The 25,906-nt window shown below is 44.2% G+C and overlaps 2 protein-coding genes across 2 annotated transcripts in view; one reads left to right on the top strand and one right to left on the bottom strand.

Moving 5' to 3' along the window:
• SLC25A43 (solute carrier family 25 member 43) overlaps positions 1–10,405 on the bottom strand; it is a 36,470-nt gene extending 26,065 nt beyond the window's left edge. The window contains exons 1-2 of the mRNA XM_061178494.1: positions 10,065–10,405; positions 3,380–3,621 (exon numbers count right to left, since the gene is read on the bottom strand). Coding sequence (XP_061034477.1) covers positions 3,380–3,621; positions 10,065–10,339 — 517 coding nt within the window. The 5' untranslated portion in view covers positions 10,340–10,405. The remainder of the gene's footprint in view (positions 1–3,379; positions 3,622–10,064) is intronic.
• A 2,012-nt stretch (positions 10,406–12,417) lies between these two features.
• LOC133082517 (A-kinase anchor protein 17B-like) overlaps positions 12,418–25,906 on the top strand; it is a 96,861-nt gene continuing 83,372 nt past the window's right edge. The window contains exon 1 of the mRNA XM_061179124.1: positions 12,418–12,456. The gene's annotated coding sequence lies outside the window, so the exon portion shown is untranslated. The remainder of the gene's footprint in view (positions 12,457–25,906) is intronic.

Here is a 25,906-nt window from a genome sequence, read left to right as displayed (position 1 = left end):
GAAACACTGGCTTGAGAACATAAATGCCTGTGGGGAATCCAGGGAAAGTAAACAGGACCGGCTCTGGGCTTGTTAAACAAGTCACTCCAACCGAAGCAGCAGGCACTTTCTTGGGTGATGATAACGTGCTATATTTTGATACGGGTTGTGTCATTGATCAAAATGCATGCATCAAAAGATTCCCTAAATATTTGTGTACTCTATGTCGATTTTACTTTTAAAAGAGCCATAAACAAATATTGAACTCTAGTTAATGATATGCATGTTGAAGGGTTGAGGGGTGAAGTGTATTGATGTTTGCAACTTACATGGAAATCATCAAAAAATATATGACTGATGAATGGTTAGAGGGACAGATAAAGCAAAACATTAATTGAAGGAGCTGGTATATGGTGGGTACATGGGTGTTTCCAATTTTTTTTTAAATTAATTAATTAATTTATTTATTTTTGGCTGTGTTGGGTCTTTGTTGCTGCTCGCGGGCTTTTCTCTAGTTGCGGCGAGCAGGGGCTACTCTTCGATGCGGTGCGCGGGCTTCTCATTGCGGTGGCTTCCCTTGTTGCGGAGCACGGGCTCTAGGCACGCGGGCTTCAGTAGTTGTGGCTCACGGGCTCTAGAGTGCAGGCTCAGTAGTTGTGGCGCACGGGCTTAGTTGCTCCGTGGCATGTGGGATCTACCCGGACCAGGGCTCGAATCCGTGTCCCCTGCATTGGCAGGCGGATTCTCAACCACTGCGCCACCAGGGAAGCCCCTCCAATTCTTTTTTTAAAAGTTTATTTTATTGGAGTATAGTTGATTTACAATGTTGTGTGAGTTTCTGCTGTACAGCAAAGTGATTCAGTGATACATATATATTCTTTTTCATATTCATTTCCATTATGGTTTTTTACAGGATATTGAATATAGTTCCCTGTGCTATACAATAGGACCTTGTTGTTTATCCAGGCTGTTTCCAATTCTCTTAACTTTTCTGGGTGTTTGAATTTAAAGAAATAGAGTGTTGGGGAAAAAATCACTCCCATGAAAAAAAAGTTAGTGGGCGGTACTTAATCAAGTTTTGGAGACTAGGGGGGAACTGATCTGTAGCTGAGAAGGAAACATTCTGTGAAACCTGAAGAGTGAGATAGTAGTGGTGAGGAAGGTTACTTGCCCTTGCCCCTGGGAATGATGTGGCCATATCAGGGCTCAGTGGGTACCCTGCACCGTATGGCAGCCTCACCTTTCTAGGAAAAGATGGTGGGCAAGTAGTGCAGTAGTTGGCACTTTGAAACTTCCAGAAACTTTGGGAGCAATCTGAAGTTTACATAGGGACTAAATTTCTCCCTCAAAATGAGATTTAAAAGAGGGGTAACACTAGTGGGGTTGCTCATCTTTAGAAAAATGTAATATATATTTAATAAACACATTAAAAATGACGCACCAACCCTATATTTTCCTTCATTCAGAAAACATCTGTGGAGTTTATGCTATGTGATGGGCCCTATGCCAGGTGCCAGGAATATACAGAGGTGTAAGTAGGCTAATTCCTGGAGATGCTCACCATCTAGTGGGAGAGACAGACAGATGACATATGCCATAGTAAGGGGGCTATACAAAGTGCTTTAGGTACACAAGGATCAGAGGGATTAATTTTGCCTGGGGGAATCAAGAAGGACTTCACAGAAGAGAGAACTTTTCAACTGGGTGTTGAGGAATGAGTAGGAGTTCATCAGACATTGGGAGAGCAGGCAGAGGGAACAGCATGTACAAAGAGAGTGGTATTTCCAAGAAATGCAAGTATTTCTAGATGGCCAAAGCAGGAGTGCAGGTAGAATGTGACAGGAGATGAGGTAGGAGGGGCTGGCAGGGCCAGGTCTGAAGGATCTAGTATGCCACAAGGAATCTGGGCTTTTCCCTGTAGCTCACAGGAGTCAGTGAAGGCTTTTAAGGAGGGCAGTGTAAAGAGGTTGGTGAAATGATCAACTTGCACTTAGAAAGATCATCACACCCTGGCAGCAGGGCACAGGGCGGACTAGGGCAGCAGAGACCCAAGACTGGGACTAGGTAGGAGCCTCTCATAAGTGTCTGCAGGAAAGATGATGATGAGAGTGTGACCTATGGCAGAGAAGATGGGGATGGAGAAGGGGGCAGGCTTGAGAGTTAAAAGAGGTGAAATTGACAACACTTGTGGCTGAAGTGGGCGTGGAGTGAGAGGAGGAGTTGAAGTTGAAGTGATTCTAGGTTTCTTCTGGCTTGGGCCACTGGGTGAAAGAAAGGCGGTCTCGTTCATTAGGGAACACAGGAGGGGGGCAGCTGTGTGACTAACGAGGCCATCAGGTTTACTCTTGACTTCAGTGAGCCAAGGGAGCATCAAGTGAGGGTGTCCAATAGCAGGCATTTGTACTGCCATTGGGAAGTGGTAGTAGTCAGTGGTTAAGAGAGAGAGCTCTGGGGTTATATTGCTAGATTCTTCCACTTTCTATCTGTGACCTTGGGCAAGTCACTTAGCTTCCCCAAGCATCTATTTCATCTGTAAAATGAGGCTTAAATGAGGAACTGTATGCAAACCATTTAGCACCGTGCCTGGCACATAGTAAACTGCAATAGATGTTAGTCATTGTTATTATAGAGATGAGATTGGGAGTCATTAGAGTATAATGATGCTTGTTCAAGCCACTGGCTTAGATGAGGCCACCCGGGGGGGGGGGTATGGAGGGTGAGAAGAAAGCTAAGGCAGGAGCTGGGGGATAGTGACACACAGGGGGCTGGCATCGTCAGATGAGCCAGATAAGAAAGAGCTGCAGAGAGGTGGGAAAGACATCTAGGAGACAGTGGGGTTCTAGAAGCCAAGTTTCCAGAATAGAGTGATCGATCTCATCAAATGCTGCAACAAAGGTCAGATAAAAGGCAAAAGTCTACTGGATTGGCAATTGGGGGTCCTGGTGACCTGTGCACGTGTAGCCCTGGCAAAGGTTCCAAAGACCACAGAAGCTACAGTTGCTACCCTGGTTGTGCTCATACGTGTACCGATGCACGCAGAGACTCTTTCCTGCAGTCAGATGGGGAGTGTGTGGGACTGTCTTCCTATCAATTTGTGCTGAGCCACATGCACTCTGTCCTACTCCCTCCCTGGGATATAACAGACCAGAGTTAGGAGTGGGGTGTATGGCTATGGAATAGAATGAAGCTAATCGACTCTGTGTGGATTGAATCCATATGACCTTGAACTCGGTTAAATGGATTTAACTGGTTACAAACAAAGGTATACAATACATTCATATATATATCCCTTGAACTCAATAAAATGGATTTAACTGGTTACCAACAAAGGTATACAAGTCAGTTGCATGTATCAAAGAACACAGTCTTTTCTTGGACAAGGTGAAAAGTTCCATCTTACCTAAAATAGTAAGGGAAACCCCTCGATAAAGGGCCAGGAACCCTTCCTGTTGATAAATAGTAGAAAAAGCATGGAGGATCCCCCTGTAAGATGGTTCCAGCATGTTCTGCACAATTAACCGGGTTTTGATGAGGTCTGTAGGATATGTCACGATGGTGGAAACCATGCCCGCAAGACTCCCAGCCATGATGGACCTCCACTGGGAGATGTGGCCCAGGTCATCCGTGAACAGCACAACAAACCTGGGAGAAAATAGGGAGAAAAGCCCAAGGGAATCAGCCATGGATTGTGCTAGAGTGCTCGATGCTACTTATTGCAACATTTCCCTGCATTTGGAAATGCTTTACAAAAGGAAAATTACTAATGTATTAGGATTAATGAATAACACATTCAATTCTACACATTCAATTATGTTCATATTAATGACTATGATTCTAATTATATAAAATTAGCTGTTATAATTTATATAACAGCTATAAGGAAGAGATACCTAACCCTCTTATTTCTATCTACCCTAAGTCCTCACTTCATTTCAAGCATTTCCCCCTTTTATCTGCATAACTGTCAACCCTGGCTTGCCTGTGGGGTGTAAATGAACAGAAATACTTGGTAAATACGGAACTGGAATGTGCTCCTTTGATTCTGTTGCAACGTAAATGAAATTGCTTGAAACGATGACTTTGAGCATCCCCAGTAATTGAGTTTTAAAAAATACATTGGTTTAATAATTATAAGAGAAGATGTGCCACCCCACCAACTGTCAGGGAAATAACAAATAAAAACAATAACACAATACCACTTCTCAACCAGCAGACTGGCAAAGATTAAAAAGTCTGACAACATCAAGTGATGGTGAGAAAGTGTGGAAACAGGAACGCTCACCCACTGCTGTGAGAAGTGTAAATTGGTAGGTCACTTTGCAGTATCTAGTAAAATTGGGAAAATGCCTACTTTCACCCCAGCAATTCCATTTCTAGGTGTATATCCTAGAGAAACTCTTGCACGGGTACATATGAAGACACATACAGCGTTGTTTGTAAGTGAAATCGAACCATCTAAATGTCCATCTGTAGGGGAATGGATAAATTGTAGGACAGTGATACAATGATACTTTAGTTAAAATGAATGTGCTTAGAACTATGTATTTACACGGATAAATCGTAAAAGCATAAAGTTGAGTGAAAATAGCAAGTTGTAGAGTGACCAATGGTGTGTGATAACCATTTGCAGCCATCTCTGTATATCCACAGGTTTCAGGACCCCATACGGATACCAAAATCTGCAGATGCTCAAGTTGCTCATATAAAATGGTATACTATTTGTCCTCTTGTATACTTTAAATCATCTCTAGATTACTTATAATCCCTAGGACAATGTAAATGCTATGTAAGTAGTTGCTGGAGTGTGGCAAATTCAAGTTTTGCTGTTTGGAACTTTCTGGAATATTTTCCCCCAAATATTTCCAATCTGTGGTTGGTTGAATCCATGGATGCAGAACCCGAAGATACAGAGGGCTGACTACATTTAAATTAAGAAACACATCCACAAAACCATATATTATACTAATCATGGATAGATATAGATACATATAAAAAAGTATAAAATAGACCCCCAGGAAGGTGGAGAGTGGATGGGACTGGGAATGAGAATGAAGGGGACTTCAGCTTTATCTGCAATATTTTATTTCTTGTGTAAAAAAAAGATACTTGAAGTATCTTTTAAACTAATTATCTTTCATGCTGTCAATTCTGCATGGTGGGTATATGAATGTTTGCTAGACTATTCTTTGTGTTTCTCTGCAGTTTCACAATTTAGTAAAAAAATGGCTTGGGGTGGACTTTTCTAAATGCAGAATAGAAAGCCACTCTGTTACAATCCCTCTTTCTGGAAGCAGTGCATCCCCAGTCATGAGGGCCTACCTCGGCAGAAATTGTTCTAAGGGGACTTTTACATGGTGCACGTTCCCTGGCCAGGAAGCAAAGGAATTTTACTCATTCTTGCTGATGAGGACAAAATTTAAAAAAGGGCTTGGAAACCAGGAAAAATAATATTTTCTGTTGGAGGGTGGGGAGGGGGAGAGGGAGAGGGATAGCAAGGATCTGAGTAAAAAGAAAGTGAACAGAGCTAGGCTAAAATAAAAGTATTGTATCTTTTTAAAAATGAGAGCATCCCCAGTTCTTTGGCTTTCCAAGCTCCAGTGAAGTTGTGTATTTCCTGCTTTTTCAGTTTGGCAGCAGGCCAGGGCCCCCTCTCTGATAAATAAGACGAGCCAGAGTTCAGGTGAAACCACTGAAGGGGTTCTAGGACGGCTCCTTGGCTCCCAAGTAAACACTGGTCGATTAAAAACATCTCCTTCAAGCTGTAGGAAAGTCTGGACTTCATTCTGTCACCCTACCTTAACTGCACCAACTGAAACAGTCATTTGAGTGAACCAGCAACCTTTTAAAGATGCAGGTAACTAAGCTGGCATTCACCAGTGGGCCGTCTGCCTCGGTTTCGCTGCCTGCACACTCCCTCGGTCCTCCCTCCTCCCTCCCCTGGCCAATCAAGTGGCAGGGGAACCTTAGCCAGGGGACGGGAGACAGGAAGTGGAAATGCTTGGCTGGGGGGGTGGTCTGCAGCAAGCGGGAACAGTCTAGAAGAAGCAGGAGTTTGAATGCCAAAAGAAACACCATTCATTCTCATTACCTCCTCCTTATTCCCCATCCCGCGGGCCACTCCCAGGGCATTAATGCATTCATTCCCCAGTCACCGAACATCCACACTGTGCCAGACGCTGCACTAGCATTCAGCATAGATCTTAAGAGAGTTCAACAGCCCTGCCAAAGAGACGACTGACAGGGGCAACAAGAGAGGCATTAGGCCCTTGGTCCTCTGAATGACTTGATGAACTAGGAAGAGGAGCTCTGTCTTCTATGAGTTTGTTTTATAAAGTTGGGTCTTGCTATCAAATATGCAAAATTAAAAAGAAGAACCAAAGAAAGTCCTTCTTCTCAGACTTTTACTATACAGAGACAAAGACTACAAATCGTTCCTCTTACAATCAGAGTCAAGGCAGGGCACCCCTGATGGGCCATCAATTACATCATCCTGGTCCCCACATCTTAAGTGCTTGTCTGATTGTGTGGAGCAGCAGTGTTCCCCTTTCTGCTCTTCCTCCCACTCCTACACACAGCACAGGAGCTTCTTCCAGCGAAACTGGATGAGCTGGTGAACAGCAGTAACCCCGTCCTCTCAGGCACATGGATATTACACACACCCTGGATGTATGTAGGTAGAACTGCCAACACTTCAACCTGACACAAGTTAGCAGCCAAACACAAGCTCATGAATCGATTACACAATAAGGAAATGGTGTTGGTTATGAACAATTTCAGAGTTTCAGGGACCCAAACCAATGTTTATACAGCTAGACAAACAGTTGTGGCATAATGTTGGGTGAGGGTCTACTATTTGATATATTTGAAAGCCATCCATTGTGTTAGGTTTTATTTGTTTAGCACAAGGACCTAGCTCCTAATAGACTCTACTGAGTGGATTCTTTTAACTGTAAATCCAAGTAAGGAGACACTTCAGCATCACAATGTTGGGCAGAGCCCTGCACTAAGGAGCTAGAAGACCTGGTTTCAAGCTCCAGCTCTGCCAGTAATTGTGTTTGTGGACAAGTCACTGAACCACTCCATTTTCTGAACATTCTGGAGGTTTATGTTTAGTTCAAACCCATAATCATAGGCTGTACCATTACCCCCAACCAACTGTTTTGCAAATTCATGGTCAGGAGGGTAGAGATTAATCAGTATAATGATGGACCCAAGGTATTGTCTTTATGTAGGAAGGCTGGCACCATGATTAATCAACCACTTTGCTGTCTATCACTGAAATATTTCTTTTTAATTTCCAGAAAGAAACTAATCTTGCAGGAAAAAATTATTAGCAAACCTAGCCTGGGTAACTATCTGTTCTTCCTCTCCCACACATCTCCTCTTCTCCACTCCCACTGTCATCAGCCTATTTCAGGTGCCCTCAGCCGCCACATGGACTAGTGCCACAGGTGGTCCTGCCACCCCCCAGCCTTCCTCCTCTTTAGCCGTCCTCCACTGCTACCAGGTGACAACAATTCCTGTTGAACTGCTGTAATCACAGTACTCCCCCATCAAAAATCCCCCACAGCTACCCTTGCATTCCAAGTAAAGTCCAAACTCCTTAATCTGGCCCTCCAAGATCTCATTCCAACCTGCTTTTCTGGCTGTACTTCCCATTACAGCCAGAGACACACCTTATGCTCCAGTCACGCTGCATGCCTTCCCACCTCTGTGCCTTTGCTTGTGGCATTATCTGCAGTATCTTTCTCCCCAGCTTTGCCAGAAAACTCCTACTCATTCTCCCAACACCAAACTCCGATGGTTTTTCTCCACTGTGACATCTTTACATCTCCTCCTCCTCCGTCATCAGAGGTGTGAATTGCTATAGCACTTTATCCTTAGCAATCACATGCTATGGACACACTAGTCTTATTCTTTTGCTCTGTAAGCTGTGGGGCACAGGGACCATGCCCCTTTCATCTTGCATCGTCCCCAGCATCATGCACACCATGGTCACTTAATGAAAGCAGAGAGAAAGGCAGCAAGAAGTAATAGGGCATGGGCATTGGAGTCAGAAGGCCAGGTGGTGGAGCTCAGCTCTGTCACTGACGAGTGGTGTGGCCAATCTGAGCCCAACTGTGCATCTGTAAAGTGGGCATAATACTTCGTGCCCTGTGGACCTTACAGGGAAGGAGGCAAGTGTTGTAAAAATCCAACGATTTACACACACACACACACACACACACACACAAAATGGTAACTAGGTAGAGGTGATGGATATGTTAATTAGCTTGATCGTGGTGATCATTTCACAATGTACACATATATCAAAACATCAAGTTGTACACCTTAAACATATACAATTTTTATGTCGATGATATCTCAGTAAAGCTGTTAAAAATCCAATGATATGCAGTCAGCCCTCCGTATCTGTGGGTTCCACAACTAACTGCGGATTGAAAATATTCAGGAAAAAAAATTCCAGAAAGTTCCAAAAAGCAAAATTTGAATTTGCTGCACATCAGCAACTATTTACATAGCACTTACATTGATTTACAGCGATTTACATAGTACTTACATTGTATTAGGTATTATAAGCAATCTAGAGATGATTTAAAGTGTACAGGATGACTGTATAGGTTACATGCAAATACTACTCCATTTCCTACAAGAGACTTGAGCATCTGGGGATTTTGGTTGGGGAGGCGTGTCCTGGAACCAATGCCCTTCCGGATACGGAGGGATGACTATATATTCTAGATGGTTAGCAGCAAAGCCACAGTACTTAAACCAGCCTTTGAAGTTCTGCTTCCCTCCCCTTGGTGCACATTCCAAAGGGGGAGTTCCATACTTTGTGGAGAGCAGAGTGAAGTGGGGAGAAACTGAGTCATTAAAATTCAGAGGAGAACTGTTTACAGACTGCAGGCCAGATGTTGCTGAGGGAAAGGGGGCTAGGGAGGAAAGAGAGCCTTGACAGAAATGCCCCACGATCTCACTACCCTCCCTTCCTAGAGAAAGAGAAGGCAACTCTATTCCCAGGCACAGGTGAAATGAGCACTGGCCTCGAGGACTCAGTGATAAGGAAGATTCCATCGGGCTTGTTCGTCAGCTGTCAGGTGAGACTGCCAGCTCTGGCCTCCCAGAGCCAAAGGCAAAATCCTTTGACTGTTAGCCTCCAAGGCCGACCTACGTGGTCAAGACTGTGGGCTGTGTTTCTCTAATTCTGAGCCAAGGCGTCTTCCGAGTTGGCAGTGTGCCCAGCGAATGAGGAACACGGGGAACATCCCCTCAGCTGCAGAAACATCTCCTCTACCTGAAATTGCATCATTACCGCTTCATTCTTTTAGACTTTGTTTCCAGTTAAAATGCAAGTATCTCTGAGTTCTTGAGGAAGCTTTTAAGAGTCATCTGGCATTACCTCTTTAGATGTTTTCCTAAAATGCAGCTGTTTTGGGGGGAGGTGTTAAAAGCCCAAAGAAGGAGTCCAGGGAGCAGCGAGGTTGGAGCTGCTTGCAGTTTGGGGAAGGGAAGCTGCAGCCTCTGTAGGACCCTAAAGTCCAGTTTCTTGGGGGGTGGGGAGCGCCTAACTCCGTGACCTTTTTGTCGCAGTGGATTGGGCCCTGTGCCCCTACCAAGCACGTTCTTCTGGGGGCTCTGACACACTTCCATACACGCATCTTCAAAAGGGTCTCTCTCCCAAGCCAGCCAAAGCAAAATTTCCAAGTTGGCGGATGGTGGGAAGGATTAGGGGCCATCTCTCCGGAGATCTCTTCACTCCTTCCCCCCAAATCTCCTTTGGCCCCCTTCCACCTCCTCGCCCGTCCAACCCGGTCAGCCTCTCTGGGCCAGAGCTGCGTCCCCACAAAACTGCACCCGACGGGGCAGGAATCCCAAGAAAAGGTGAAAAGGAAAAGGTGGGGACTGCGCTTTGGAGGCCAGAGAGGTTGCCGTCTGGCCCGAGGGGCTCCCACGCGCTTCGGAAGGGGGCTGTGGGGCGCCGCTGGCCGGATCCCGTGCACCCGGGCGGCGTCGGGCCGCGGGACGCCAGGCGGCGGCCTCCCGGGCCCCGGGTCCCGCCCACGCCGCCCGTGCCCGGCTCTTACTTGCGGTAGGCGGCCAGTTGAACGGCGCTGCAGGGGAAGAGGCGCAGGCAGGCCACCGCGTTCCCCTTCCACAGGGCGCGGGGCCCCTCGGCCCGCCAGACGCGGAGCCCTACGCCCCACGGCCCCCGGGCGCGGCTGCGCACGACGCCGACCTGGGCCAGCACGGTGGCGAGCTCCAGCGGCGCGGTGAGGCTGAGGCTGAGCGCCCCCGCCAGCCCCGCGCACAGCAGCCGTTGGCTGCCCGTCAGCCGGCCGTCCCGCCGCCAAGTCGCCATCGCGCTTCCCCGGCCCGAGCCCCGGGCGGCCGGCAGATCGCGTGGCTCGGGCCTGGGGCTCCCGGGCTCCGGTGCGGGGGGCGGGCCAGGCTCCGCCCGGCGTAGGGCGGACCCGCGGCCCGGACGGGAAGCAGGTCCGCGCCCCGGCCGAGCCGGCCTGGGGCCGGGGCGGGGTTGAGGAAGCCGGCTCGGGGCTGAGGCTGCCGGCCCGGGGCTGAGGCTGCGTCGGTTTAATGTCTGCTCTTCGGCCGGTACGTTTCTGTTTGCAGTTGAGAAAGAGTCACCGCGTTCTCTCAAGGCCTAGCCCGCTCCACTTCTTGCGTCCTGAATATTCAGTGCCCCCCCACCGCCTTGTTTACCCCGTTTTTCCTTTCCACGTTCCACCTTGCCTCCTTCCTCCCCTCGCCTCTGTTCTCATCCCTCCAACCTTTTTTTCTGCCCCAGGAAAAAGCCTTACAGATTTCCCAGTGCAGAAGGAAAAAAAACCTTCTTTAACATACACACGATATCAGACACTTGAATTAGGTTTTTCATACATTTACTCCTTTAATCCTCAAAACAGCCCTTAGTAGGTGTGTCCTCATTTATTGCTCTCAATTGGAGAGACTGTAGGTGTGGTGGTTAGGGCCAGGACTCCAACATGCGTTAGAATCTTGGCTCTGCAGTTTACCAGCTGTGTGACCTTGGGTAAGTCACTCAACCTCTCTGTGCCTCAGTTGCTTCATCTATAGTTTTTTCCTCTAGGGGTTGTTGTATTAAATGAAAAATGATGCAGGTAACACTACAGATGTGCTAGCCATGATTAGATGTTATTTTAGAGAAGAGGAGACCAAGACAGAGAGATTGACTTGCTCTAGGCACAGCTGCTAGACGCCATCAGGATTCAAATCTAGGTCGGTTTTATGCCAACATCCACTACCAGCTACACTAACACGTCCACGGCGACTGCAGAGTGTCTCTCAAGTAGAGACATTTTCAGTGGTTCTGCGAGCTAAGGGGACAACAGAGGCAAAGAAGGGTTAAGAGTGACTTGGCCAGAGTCTAAGAAGGATTTTGATAAGTTAAAAAAATTCCAAACTTCTCCCTGTTTTCTCTTCTTAAAAAGCCATATCAGTAATAATAGTGAAAAGGCAGTCTAGCAGTACATTAGTAGAAGACATTACAGGTACACAGTTGCTTTTAGGCTTGTATAGTTATTTTCTACATTTACTAACACACATGATGATAAAGGATCCTTTTCTAAAAGGCATTGCAGGGCTTAGATCAAGAGGACTTGTTCTACCTATTTATGAAACAAACAGGCAGAGAATATACTTGTGGTTGCCAAGGGGTAGGGGGAGTGGGGGAGGGATGGGTTTGGGAGACTGGGATTGGCAGATGCAAAGTATCATATATAGAATGGATAAACAATAAGTTCCTACTGTATAGCACAGGGAACTATATTCAGTATCCTGTGATAAACCATAATGGAAAAGAATATGAAAAAGAATGTATATATGTATATAACTGAATCACTTTGCTGTACAGCAGAAATTAACACAACATTGTAAACCAACTACAATAAAAAAAAAAAAGAAATGGAAAAAGAGGACTTGTTCTAGTTACAGAAGGCTTGCTCTGCTCTCAACCACTGGGGATGCTTATTTTTCTTGTTTTGTGAATTCACCTGTCTTGCTGTAAGCTAATTTCACGGCTGTGGGAGGTTGGAGAAAGTAGGTTTATGACTCTAAAGACCAGAGGACACTGGACTTTAAGAGGGTTTGAACTGGAATTTGGGGACTACAGTAAGGGAACCTTCAGTTACCAGTTCTGTCCTAGAGCACTCTGTTGGACAACAGGACTAGATCCTAAAGGTCCTTCAGGGAGCTCTGCCCTGGGAATGGAACAGTTGATGCAATAACCACATCGTATGGAGATTGGCTCAACTGGGTTGTATTGGTTTTGTTTGGTTTTAAGGCAACTTGTGTGAGCTTTCAACTGCATCCACCTTGGGAACCAGGTATACCCTTTTCTTTAGCACTGCTGTTCTTTTTGTCTTCAGCAGGAATAAGATGTTCAAGTGAGCCAGAGGCAGGAAGAACCAGTTTAGTCTTCACAGCTGTGAGCCAGGAGAGATCGTGAGTTGATGGTATATTTTAACCTCGAAAGTAATTTTTCACAACAGGAACCTTGCACAGTAAAATGAGTAACAGCAAAGTATTTATCTGCTGCCTTCTGTCTTTTCATGATAATGTGCTAACGTAACAAGGTTTGTTCATATTTTACTCAGCCAGAGTCTCATTCATTTGCTAAGCATTGGGAACATTATGTAGATTGATCCTAAACATAAATCAGTCCTTGAGGGTGTCCTATATTTGGATTGTGACTTGTAGACGCAAGCTAATCTCATTGCCTCTTTTTCATACTTGTTGAAAAGTCTGTGAAGAACATAGTAAGTTCTCCAACTTTGGAAAAGGATCTCCAACTTTGGAAAAGGCACACGATGTGAAACTGGAGTGCTGTGTTAAAAATAAATTTATGATAACTAAAAAAAAGAAAAAAGAAAAACAGGAAAGAGGCAGTAAGTAAAGTAATCTTAGAAGTAGTATTGTAATATGAGGAAAAAGGGTGGCTGGCTGATTCAGGCCAGCAGGCAGCCTCCTGTCCTCCTCATCAGGCCTTGGGAGATGCTCACAGTTTTTGATTCTCCAACTCTCACTTTTTGTTTCTCTTCTCACTGAGTTAAATCTTCTGTTAGTACATTACCTTAGTTTAACTTGCTGATGTTTCTAAGATTATAGTTTATCTTGCTATATTTATGCCAATGTTGGTTGATTCCTGCTCTCTTAATTTGTATTTTATTCTTTAACCTTATGGAATTTTGTAAATTGCAAAAGTAGAATATACCTGTCATACCAAAAAAAACAGTATAGAAGTGTATTAAAGAAAATTAAGTCCCCCTGCGCATCCTCTGAGGTAACGTTAGAGCAACCAACCTTAAGAGCTTGGGGGGTGTGTGTGTGTGTGTGTGTGTGTGTGTGTGCCTACATCTTTCCTGCAGTCAAATGCTCTACCACTGAACTATACCCCCTCTGCTGTGTGCATCTTTCCTCATCTTTTTTTTTAATGCACAGACAAATATTCATTTGTATGGATTTTCCCCCCTCTCCCTCCCTTCCTCCCTTCTAAAAAAAAATATAATTCCATTGGAAGGATATAAAAAAACCCCTGATAATCAGATTATCTCTAGGGGAGAAAACTGGGAGAGGTAGGAACAGAGGTGGAAGGGAGATTGACTTTTGACTGTGTGCCCTTTTGTACTGTTTGCTTTTTCCCCTCTTTTCTTTTTACCACCGGTGTGTATTATCCATTTAAAAAAAAAATCTCTCCGCCATCATCAATTTTCCCTGAAACATTCCCATTAGCTGCAGTGTTTCTGGTGATATTTGCCTTGCCATGAGGGAGGTGTTGGTTTTGAAATGTTGAACAACTCTTGGTGAAGTTCTGAATGAAACAAAATACAATCTGCTTTCTATTTACATGGTAATTGCATTCTTGGGAAATTCTGTATACATAAACACTGTGAGAAAAATGTTTTGTATTTTAGAGTTAAGCAGAGTTAAGTTTTCAACTCTGATAATTAGAAACAGCTTTTCCACCTACATGGATGCCTGGTGGGATCTTTGAAAGCCATGAAGGATGCAGGACAGTCTGGTGCATTGCAGATACGCAACATCCTTGCCCTGCCCATTAAATGCCAGTAGGGTACCCCAATCACTCCGGCTCCCCTCTCCCCAGTGTCCAAAATGCCCTCTAGGAGACAGTGCCATTCCTTTTGAGAACCACTGCTCTAGCTGCTCTCTCTGGAAATTTCTTTCCTCAGATATTTGCAGAGCTGGTTCCTTGTCATTCCAAGCTCAGCTTAAATGTTATCTCCTGTCAGAGGGCTCGCCTGACCACCCCGTCTACACAGCCCCCATTCACTCTGCCACATCGCCCCATTTCAGTTCTCTGTATAGCATTTATCCCTATCTGCTCTTTTTCTTTTCTTGGTTTATCGTCTGTTTCCAGCTACCAGAATGTAAGATCCATGAGGGAAGGGATGTTGTCTCTTGTTCACAGCTGTGTCCCCTGTGCCTGGAACACTGGCTGGCACATAGTTAGTGCTCAGTAAACATTAGTTAGATGAATGAAGGATGGAAGGAAGGAAGGAAGAAAGAAAGGAGAGAAGGAAGGAAATCTTCAGTTCTACAAGTTGGAAAAGATTAGCAGAACATAATGTCTTCACGAAATTATTTGTTTAGGTCATATATGATAAATAGCAAAAGATTAACTAGATTCACAAGATTGGTAGATTTATCAATTCCCAGTGAATAATATCAGCTTTGTCAGAAATTGGATGTTTGCCATTTTAAATTTCCAGCCACATCTGTAATTCTAAAGTGAACTGTGATATTTGACAGAGACTCTTTGTCCCCAGTCATCATTTTCACCATGTCTTGAGCAGCAGTTTTGGCAAGTGTGTCAACAATGACTTCAGCAGCTCTGACCTTTACAGTTAAATATAACACTATAAAGTGTGGCTTCCATAGCTTTTGCATTTCTCTCCCTTGGCACACTGTATTTAACTTTAAGCAATGTTTGAATTTCCTTCCATTCTGCTTCAAAATTTTTGATGATGTTGAGGCAGGAAGGGTTCATATCAAAATGTGTGAGCCTTTTCCTTCTTTCATTCTCTCACTCATTTATTCATTCCACAAATGTTTATTGAATACTTACTCTGTATCAGGAACTATGTTGGGGATACATATTTCCCATAATGGAATTTAATTTGCTCCCGTTACCAGGCTATGGTAATCCAAATTTCAATGATTTTTTATGGTAGTCACCTAATACTTTTAGTTTCTTTGCAGCTGGTATTTTTAAAACACTAAGAGATGGTCCAGGTGATGAAATGATACACCTTTAATATCTATCTGAAGACCTAGGGCTAAACTCATCACATTTTTTTTTTATTTTGGCCGCATGGCATGTGGGGTCTTAGTTCCCTGACCAGGGCTCGAACCCGTGCCCCCTGCAGTGGAAGCGTGGAGCCCTAACCACTGGACCTCCAGGGAATTCCCTAAACTCATCACATTTTAATCACCAGCTCCACCTCTACACTTTTTGCCATTTATGTACAGTAAAATTACCTTGTTTCCGTGTAGAGTTAGTTATATGAGTTTTAACACATGTATAGATCTGTGTGACTACCCTCACAATCAGAATACAGAACTGCTCCATCAGCCCCCAGAATTCTCCTGTGTTGCCTGTCTGTAGTCAAGGCCTCCCCCACCCCCAGCTCTGGCAGCCATTGATCTGTTCTCTGTTCTCATAGTTTTGCCCTTCGAGAATGCTGTATAAATGAAAACATACAGCATGTAACCTTTTGAGACCGGCTTCTTTCACTCAGCACAATGTCTTTGAGATTCACCCATGTTGTTGTGTTCATCAATAGTTTCTTCCTTTTTATTGCTGAGTCATATTCCATTGTGTGGATGTACCACAATTTGGTCATCCACTTATCCATTGGTAGACATTTGGGCTGATTCCAGTTTTTGGCTATTATGAATAAAGCTGCTATGAACATTTGTGTACAGGTGCTTGCATGAAAATATCTCCTTTTATTACATGAAAGGTAACATTCTATAGATATAACTTTGGTACTTTGCTTTTTTCACTGTATACTCTATCCTAGGGGTTACTCCAACTCAGTTCATAGGTATTGTTCTCGCTCTTATTTATAACCACATAGTATTCTATTGTATGGATGTACCATAGTTTATTTAGCCACGCTCCTAGTAATGAACATTTAGGTGGTTTCCAGTATTTTGCAATTATAAACAATGTTACAATGAACAACCTCCTGCATGTGTATTTTTGTATTGTTGGGGGTTTATTTTCATCCACTGTTAAACTTTAAAATCCCATTTGTAAACGCTGACCCATGGTGAGTTCAATGGAAAACAAAACAGAAAAGAATGAAGCACAGGCCTAATTCCCAGTAAATTATATGCGCCTTTACGTAATTCCTGTACTAAAGGTTTGTCAGCTTCTGGAAATCATGTGTGGATGTGTGAATGAAAAAAATGCATTGATGTACATGGACCTTCAAGATACAGGGCCCCATACTGCTGCTCCAGATTGTGAAGTGCTCCGCAAAATGGCAGTGATCACTGGCAATGGGCAGATTGAGGAAACAAGAGGCCAGGGTGCTGTGTGGTTGACCGTGTGAATGTCGAAATCACTGAGAATGATGAGAGAAGTTGGGACAAAGAGGACAGATAGTCAAGAACTAAAGCCTATATGAATGAGGGCAGTGACCAGGAAGGTGACAGAAGACTACCAGCAGGATGGGGAGAGGGTGAAATAACAGGATGGTGTGAGTCAAGGAGGAGCCAGAGACTTCTCAAGAGTGGCAAGGAACGAAGATCAGGAAGTGGCCTTGGGGAGCAAGGAGAGCTCCAACTCCACCTCTTGGCACTTTCTAAGGCATTTAGCTGTGGGGAGATGAGAGAATAAACAGCCTGCACTTTAGAGGGGTCAGCAGACAGCCAAGGTTTCAGTTACAGCAGGATGTGGCGGGAACATCCCGAGGAGAGGCTCAAGGCCACTGGGACTTAGCCCATCACAGACGGGAAGTTCTGACCTTAATCCAACCCGAACACTAACTTAACCCTCATCCTCACCCTAACCTGCTGGTAAGGTCCAGCTGTTGTCGTGGAAAGTGTTCCTTCTAGATCAGCTGGTGTTGGCAGCAGCAGTGAAAGTAGCAGCAGCTGGCTGCAATGAGCTGTGTAGCCCTTTGCCATTGGGGCACTGGGAGTGGTTTTCACTGTGTCTTCTGGAAGCTCTCCAAGATCGGGCCTGAGAGCCTGGTTGGAGGGTCACAGGGCTGAGCTCCTCCTGCAAGTGTGGCATGCACGGTTCTGGTGTTTAGTATCCTCAACCAGAGACTAGCCATACCTTCCACAATATTGCCATGCTGCTGCTGTTTTGCATATAATTTTCATGAGGTTTGTTGCATTTTGAAGATGGCAAAGGGAAAAGCTGACTGACTAATCAACCAGATTTCACAGGACAGTAGTACCTTGGTGGGAGTCCCTGCTATCTATTCCTTAACTTTGCGGATCCAGAAATTCAGCGTTGTCAGTGTACCCTGCAATAAGCTGATTCCGGGGGCTGACTCTTGATAACTACTGGTCACTCCTTCTCAGTCTCCTTTGCTGGTTCTTCTTCATCTCCACAACCTCTAAATATTGGAGTGCTTCAGGCTCAGTCCTTGAGCCTCTTCTCTGTTTAAACTGATTTCCATGGTGATCTCATCTAGTCTTGTGGCTTTAAATACCATCTATGTCCTGATGACTCTCAAATATGTATCTCCAGCTTGTAATCCTCCCCTGAACTCCAGATTCTCATACCCAGGTTCCTCCTTAATAGCTCCACTTGGACATCTAATGGGCATCTCAAGCCTAATGTGTCTCAAACCAAACCCCTGGTCTTCCGCACCAAATCTGCCCCTCCCCTTGTCTTCCCCATGTCAGTACATGAAACTTTTTTTTTTTTTTTTTGGTAACTCAGGCCAAAAATCTTGTAGTTGTGCCTGGCACTCATTTTTCCCTTTAAAATTTATTCTCTTTCCCTTACATTATTGGAATTTCCTCCTAACAGGCCTTTCTATTCCCACCACTGCCCCCTTCTCTGCTTTCTTTTTCTCTATAGAATTTATCACTATCTGACATACTATGTATTTTCCTTAAAAACCTGTCTTCCTTTAGCCCACTAGAATGTAAACTCCGTGAGGGCAGGGGTTTTGTCTATTTTGTATACTTCTATATTTCTGGGTCTTAGAATGGTGCCATGACATGTAGGCTAGTAGGCAGTCACTAAATATTTGTTTAATATATGAATGAATGAATGAACCGAGTCATATGATACTGATATATGCATCAGAATGTCTGTTTCTTAATTGACTGTGAGAAGTATGACTGCTAAGCAGACCTGAATACTCACATTAGATATTCAAGGCACCCTCTTCCCTTTAGGGGAGTATTAATGGGCTATCACACTAGAATGAGAAGTTAGGGGAATATTAGGATAGATACTCTTTACAGGTAAATGTGATCAACCCATCTTCATTGTAGGAATATGCCTTCCTATAAGACCATAATATTCATGGAAGCTGCTTTGGAATCACCCCTGCATTGGGCTATTTGGCTCTCTTTTTTCTGCTTTTCATGTAGAAGAAACAAGGATAACTTCTAAATTTTTGACTTGAGTAAATGGGTGGATGGTGATGCAATTAACAGAGATACGGAAGGACATCATGAGAATAACTTAGACTAGAAGTGATGTATAAGGATAAAGTATGAAGGGTGTTAAAACTGTAGTAAATCCAACTTGAGGCCTTGTTTCAAGTATTCAAGCTGTTACACCAAAAGCAAAGTTCTATTATGGAAGAGATTGTACACCAATATCCATGTGCTCCTCTATATTTCCCCTTGGCTTTCCTTTTAGCCAAGTGGGGTCATGTGGTTTTGTTCTGGCCAATGGAATGTGGATGGGATTGATAACTGCCACTTCCAGGCCTGGCCCATCCAATAACCTTCATAATTTTTCATGCTGAAACTCTCTGCTGTTGCCGCAGCTGGAAGCAAAGGACTTGAGATGGCAGAGCACAATGCAAGGAACCTGGATCCCTGAGTTTATCACTTAGAGGAAACCTATCGAGGAGAGTTGTTTGACAGGAACCATCTCATAGGACTTTGTGTGAGTGAGAAATAAATCTTTGTGTTAAGTCAGTGAAATTTCAGGGTTGGTTTGTTACCACAGCAGAGTCTAATCTACCCTAACACATCTATCTACACACTATTATCCACAGGAAAGCTCTCTCTACCTGAGCTACACATGGAGATTCAAGAGAAGCACTTAATGCTTGTCAGTTATGTTAAGGATTTTCTTCCTCAGCTTTATGAAGAGATGGGCAATGACTATAAATGACTACTTTTGCTCAAGAAAGTCACTGACTTTCATAAGGAAAAGTCATCACTTGACTATTTGAGTTTCAAGAAAAATCTGTGTCTTTCTGGGAAAAAAACCTTCAGTTTGAATGATCATAAGCATGGCTAGGATTGACTTTGAACAACCCAAATTTATGCTTTTATGACAAGCTTCATCATTGTAGTACCATGCAAGAGAAACTGAATGCAATGATTGCAAAAACTGTAGCTGTAGCACATATGCTTTGATGGAGATTGTGAGTTTGGGGTATTAAATGATTTTCGTTGTCTAGATTACCTAGTTGTGAATTCAACTGAAGAACTTGCTGAAAACATTTTGATCATAATGAAGAGACTCTTGAAATGCTTGATTAAGTGTCTTCTGCAGAATTTCTCAAAGTGGATGGTAGTGGTGAGTGGCTAATTGTGCTAATTTGGGTCCTCCAGGAAGCAGATGCTAATATGGAGTTAAGAATACAAGATGTTGACTGGGGATAATGCCTGTGAAAGCTAAAAGGGCAGGGAGCAAGACTGGGCAAGGAAAATCCTTAGACCTTAATGCAGATCTGACACATGTGAAAGGGTTGGGGGAGGAAGGGGAATTGGGCAGAGATGACTTAGGCTGCAAGGCAGATGTGACAAAGTCTTGATCAACCCAATGGAGAGTTCTGGAGGAAAGACGGCCTGTTAGAAGAGTCCGGAGTTGGACAGAAATGGCCAGGCCCTAGTACTGCCACCATGCTCCGTCATTGGCTGTAATCTTCCAAGGGAAAGCATGGTCTTGTCAAGAATGCTGCAGCTGATCTTGGAAGGTGCTGCAGCTGGAGGCTGTCAGCTAACTTCACTCCTTACAGATATATGGCAAATTCTTTCTTGAAGAGTGATCTAAGCCGTGCACCTCCATGCCTGCCCAGTTTTCCCTTTGTGTTGCCTGGATTCTCTTCTCCAAAACCACACAATTTTCCTGTGAGCCTCTCTTTCTATGGGAAACATAGTAGAGGAGGTTAATGGGAAGAATTACACCTTGCTGCAGTTGGTCTCAGGGCTTCCACTGGTTGTCATCTTCTCCCTTCTCCACTATCCACTCTATATTCATATTGATTTTCTATCTACTTGATCTATCAATTACTGACAAAAGGATGTTGAAGTCCCCAATTCTGATAGTGGGTATATCCATTTCTCCTTTCAGTTTTGTCAGTTTTTGCCTCACCTATTTTGATGCTCTGTTGTTAGGTGCATATACATTTAGGATTGTTATCTCTTCTTGAGAATTGACCACTTTATCATTATGTAATGCTCCTCTTTATGCTTGATAGTATTCCTTGTTCTGAAAGCTACTTTGATAGAAATGTAGCAGCTCCAGCTTTCTTTTGGCTAGTGTTTTCTTGGTATATTTGTGTCTATCCTTTTTATTTTTGACCTACCTGTCTTTATATTTAAAGTGGGTTTCTTATAGACAACATATAGTGGGTCTTGTTTTTTTATCCACTCCAACAATTTCTGTCTTTTAATTGGTGCATTTAGACCATTCACATTTAAAGTGATTATTGATATAGTTAGATTAATATCTACCATCTTTGTCAGTGTTTTCTATTTGTTGCATTTGTTCTCTGTTTCCTCACCACCCTCTTTTTCTGTCTTCTATGGTTTTAATTGAGCTTTTTATATGATTCCATTTTATTTCCTCTCTTAGTATGCCAATTCTTTTCTTTTCTTTTTTTTTGTGTTTCTTTATCTTTTTTTCCTGTTAGTGTACCAATTATAATTGTTGCCCTAGAGTTTATAATATACATTTTAAAAAACTTACTCTTTTTTAAAAAAATATTTATTTATTTATTTGGCCGCGCTGGGTCTTAGTTGTGGCACGCGGGATCTTCGTTGCTGCGTGTGGGATCTTTGCTGCGGCATGCGGGATCTTTAGTTGCGGCATGCAGGATCTTTAGTTGCGGCATGTGGGATCTAGTTCCCTGACCAGGAGTTGAACCTGGGCCCCCTGCATTGGGAGTGCGGAGTCTTAACCTCTGGACCACCAGGGAATTCCCTATAATATACATTTTTAACTAATCTAAGTCCGCCTTCAAATAATACCATACTTCTTTATGTGTAGTACAAGTTCCTTATAACAGAGTATTTTTGATTCCTACCTCCCATCCCTCTGGCCTCCAAAGTGCACTGCTGGCAGCTTATAGTTCAGTGGGACTCTTGCTGTGCCCCTGGTAAGAGTGTGCCCTCTTTGAGGACAAGTACCTCTTACACTGCAGAGCTCAAAATTATGGGGGACTGAAAGCCCAGTGTCTCCCTACTAGTAAGCTATTGGGAATGACTGTGTATGTGGTGACTTCTGCTGCCACTCCTTGGTTCCTGCACCCATGTACTTCTCCTCTGGGAGAGATGGTGCCATATAGAGGTCTCTGACTTAGCATTTACTTTGTATCCTGGAGGATGGTACCACATCCTTGCAGAGTATTGCTTCTGAGCTGGTGCTTCAGCTGCGCCTTCAGTAGGCCATTCCATTGCTTTATCAGGTCAGCTACTTCTGAATGGTGTGGAAGGTAACATGCCAGGGGGTCCTATGGTCACAAGCACACTCCCACACTTCCTTTGAAGCAAGTCCCTGGTCGGCTGCTACGCTGTGTCAGATTCCATGGTGTGCACAGTCAGGCACTCCTTAGGTCCCTGGATACTGTGGTTCTGGCTGAGTTTCTGTGGGCAGGAAAGTCAAAACCACACCCAGAGTAAATGTCCATTTCCATGAGAGTGAATTTCTGGTCTTTCCTGGATGGAAGAGGCCCTGTCATCCCTATTGCTAGTTGTGAGACCAGTTCCGTGTTTGCCCCTCCTACTGTCTGCCCTGGCCTGCAGAGGAGAGCCACATGAACTTCTCGGTGATGCTAGTGCTCTTCGCACCAGCACATGCCACATGGCCTGAGCTGTTCTGTACAATATAATCCTCCGGTGGATATTCTGGCCTCACATAACACATCCATTGCAGCATGCCCACCTCCCGGAGCCTTCTAAGCCACTGTCTGTCGTGGCAGTTCAGGCATTTCTACCCAAAGTTAATATCAACCAACATGTTTTCTATGCTTCTAGGATCCAACCTTCAAGGTGTGTTTGTACCGTATTCCAGGGTCCTTGCCAGGGTGTTAAATCCTGTATCCCAGGAGAATACACCTATATTTAGAAACTATCTTTTATCCAAATTTGTGTTCTACCTCCCTATTTATTACCTGGAACCCCTTCCTAGAGAGACACTTTAGATCTCTGGGTATTAAATGTCTAGCAGTCTTCTAAATGTCTCCACTTTCCCCAGCATACACTCACCTAAGTAAATGGCCATAGATCCCTTTAGGGAAGGACTGGAACTATTATTATGGTCTATAATTACCATGGTGATGCAGTGTCCTTCCTCCTGGGGACCTAGCCACTTCTTCAGTCAGTGGGTTCTGGGTCTGAAAACTGACTCAGGTCCAGGAACTGGGCAGAGCATCATGGCTTTTTTGGGCATTGCTGCTTTTTAAAAATTATATAATTAAACAACATCCTTATTGGTTGTCCGTCTATTTGCCCCTAGGGGCACCATACTCTATTAATCCTCTTGACTCCCTGAGGGTCAAGCTCTCTTGGCTGCCCCTCTGACATTGCCAGTCATTATAGTTATTGTGGCCTCCTGGCTTTGGGCAGTTAAACGCAGCCAAAGCTGCGGTCCTTATTACTTTGGCCTCTATTAATGAACCCAACTCTGTGATTGCCTCTCCTAGCATCTCCCCTGGCCTGCAAAGAAGAGCCACCACAGAACTTCTTGGTGATGCTGGCCCCCCTCTCACCAGTGCATTCCTCTTGGCTTTGGTCAGTGGTGTGTCTCCTGAGTCCTCCCATGCCGCATTACTCTCTGGTGGGTTTTCTGGCCTCAGGTAACATATCAGCTCCAGCATGCTTACTTCTTTGAACCTTTGAATTCCTTTCTTTACCATCTACTGTGGCAATTCAGGCATTTTAACCTCACTCAGTGTGGTTTATCACTTTCTCCAGGCTTCTAGGAGCCACCATAACAGTAGGTTTGTACCTACCCCTAGGGTCCTTGCCAAGGTGTTAAGACCTGTATCCTGAGAGTGCTCCCAAGTCAATAAACCTTCCCTTATCCAGTCTTAAGTTCTGGACCCAGAACTTGAAACACCCTTGAAATCCAATCCATGGGATCTCTCTGGCTCCTTCCAGCATATGTTGGCAAGGTCTGGCAGCCCTTTTGGTGTATATAGACCCTTTTCTTTCTTACCAAGTCCAGTACATCCCTGGCTGGGTTATACCCTAGTTATTGGCCTGATAACCAGGAGAAGAGGTGAAGGCAGATCTTGTGCCTTATAGGGGAGAGGCCTTTTTACCGTCTTCCCTAAAGAAGTGAGGTGAATGCTAGCCCTTAATAGGGAGGAATGGGTTACCTCTGCACGCTCTGAGGATTCAGAGCAGTCTGGGGAGCCAAAAATCTTTGGAGGCATTTACTTAGATGTTCTCATGCCATTTGTCAGGATCCTGGGTTTTCCTAACTAGAGCCCTGACCTTGGCATAACAGATCTGCTTTGGATAAGCATTCAGTCATCTTTGAAGCTTGGTGACTCTAATTATTAAGTTCTAAGTTTGGTCTTTAGATTTTTCTGCTCACTCATTGAAGAAGATAAGGACCTCTTTGTGAGCTACCAACGAGGCACCCTGGCTTTTACACTTAGTTTTCTAATGTTAGTTGCCCTCAGCAGTTCTATTATTCCTCCATAGGGTTTCAATGCAATTTAATAAGAGCCAGCCAATTCCACTGTCCTTGCAAACAATGTTATCCACATCTTCTTTTCATTGCATCTGCCAGAACATTTTCTTTCACCAGAACATTCTCCCAACTCACTACCAGTGAAAGTTTTAGCAATTGGGCCTTGGCCCACATACCACTTGGGATGAGGTTCTCATTTCGCTTCATGTAGTAAATGATCCAGTCCCAAAGCCCCACCTTACCTCTGCTTTCTCAGACCAATCCTAGTACCAGTTGTTGTCAGTTCAGGTCCTCTGGGAAGCAGATACTGAGACAGAGTTAGGAGTGCAAGAGGTTTATTGGGGGTACTACCTGTGAAATACAAAGCGGGAGGAAGCAAGATTGGGCAGGAAATGCCTCAGACCATGATGCAGACCTGACACTTGTCAACAGAGAGAGGCTAGGCCGGAGAATTACGAAGGGTGAGTCTCAGATGACAATGCAGATCTGACAAAGTCTAATCTCAAAATGTTAGAATGCTCCAGGACTCAGTCCTTGGTCCACGTCTGTTCTCCAGCTTCGCTTACTCCCTTAATAATCTCTTCCAGTCCCATGGCTTTAAATACCACCTATACTGATGACTCAAAATAAAAATCTAGCCCAGACATTCCCCTGAGCTCCAAACTTGTATATTCAACTGACATCTCCACTTGAAGATTTAGTAGGTTTCCAATTCAACATGTCCAAAATGGAACACTTGATTCTCACCCTGTTCCAATCTGTTCTTTCCAAGGTCTTCCTCACCTCAGTAAATAGCTATCACTGTTCACCCAGTTTCCAAGTTAGCCATCTTTGATTGTCTCCTCTCCCTTATTTCCCATGCATATACATTTTATTAATAAGTTCTGCTATCCCTTCTGTTCTTCAAACATGCCAAGGTATTTCCATATGCAGTTCCCTCTGCCAGAAATGATCTTCCTCTGTCTTCACATGGGGATCCTTCTACTTCAGCTCTCAGCTTAAAGATTCTCTCTCCAGAGAGAACTACTACAAACGCTCTCTTATACTCTCTCATAGTGCCCTGTATTTCCTTAATATCACTTATTTTGGTCCCTATATATTTGTTTGTTTCATGTCTTTCTCCCTCATTAGCACATAAGCTCCATGATGAGAGGAGCCTGCATGTTTTGTTCACTACTGTATCCCCAGTAAGTGCCATATAGTAAGTGTGCAATATTTATCAGATGAAGAGATGGATTAAAAATATTTCCAACAATTTGTTGTCTTCTGTCACTGAATAAAATCATTTAAAAAATTGTGGGGCTTCCTTGGTGGCGCAGTGGTTAAGAATCCACCTGCCAATGCAGGGGACACGGGTTCGAGCCCTGGTCCGGGAAGATCCCACATGCCGCGGAGCAACTAAGCCCGTGCGCCACAACTACTGAGCCTGCGCTCCAGAGCCTGCGAGCCACAACCCCTGAAGCCTGGGCGCCTAGAGCCCATGCTCTGCAACAAGAGAAGCCACTGCAATGAGAAGCCTGCACACCACAACGAAGAGTAGCCCCCTTTCGCCGCAACTAGAGAAAGCCCTCGCGCAGCAACGAAGACCCAACGCAGCCAAAAATAAAATAAATAAAATAAATAAATTTTAAAAATATGTGGATTAGGGAAATAAAGAAGTACCCTTAAGGACATCTAGTTCCAGTAATATAGTGGACATGGTCAATGCTTCCCAACTGCATTAATAATATTAATATTAATATCACTAACACAGCAGCAGTAACAAAGTACCATAGACTGGGGGCAGACATT

This window comes from Eubalaena glacialis, chromosome X, assembly GCF_028564815.1.
Source record: "Eubalaena glacialis isolate mEubGla1 chromosome X, mEubGla1.1.hap2.+ XY, whole genome shotgun sequence".
NCBI lineage: Eukaryota > Metazoa > Chordata > Mammalia > Artiodactyla > Balaenidae > Eubalaena > Eubalaena glacialis.
The sequence above is the reverse complement of the archived record's forward strand: the minus strand, read 5'-3'. Positions and strand labels throughout refer to the sequence as shown.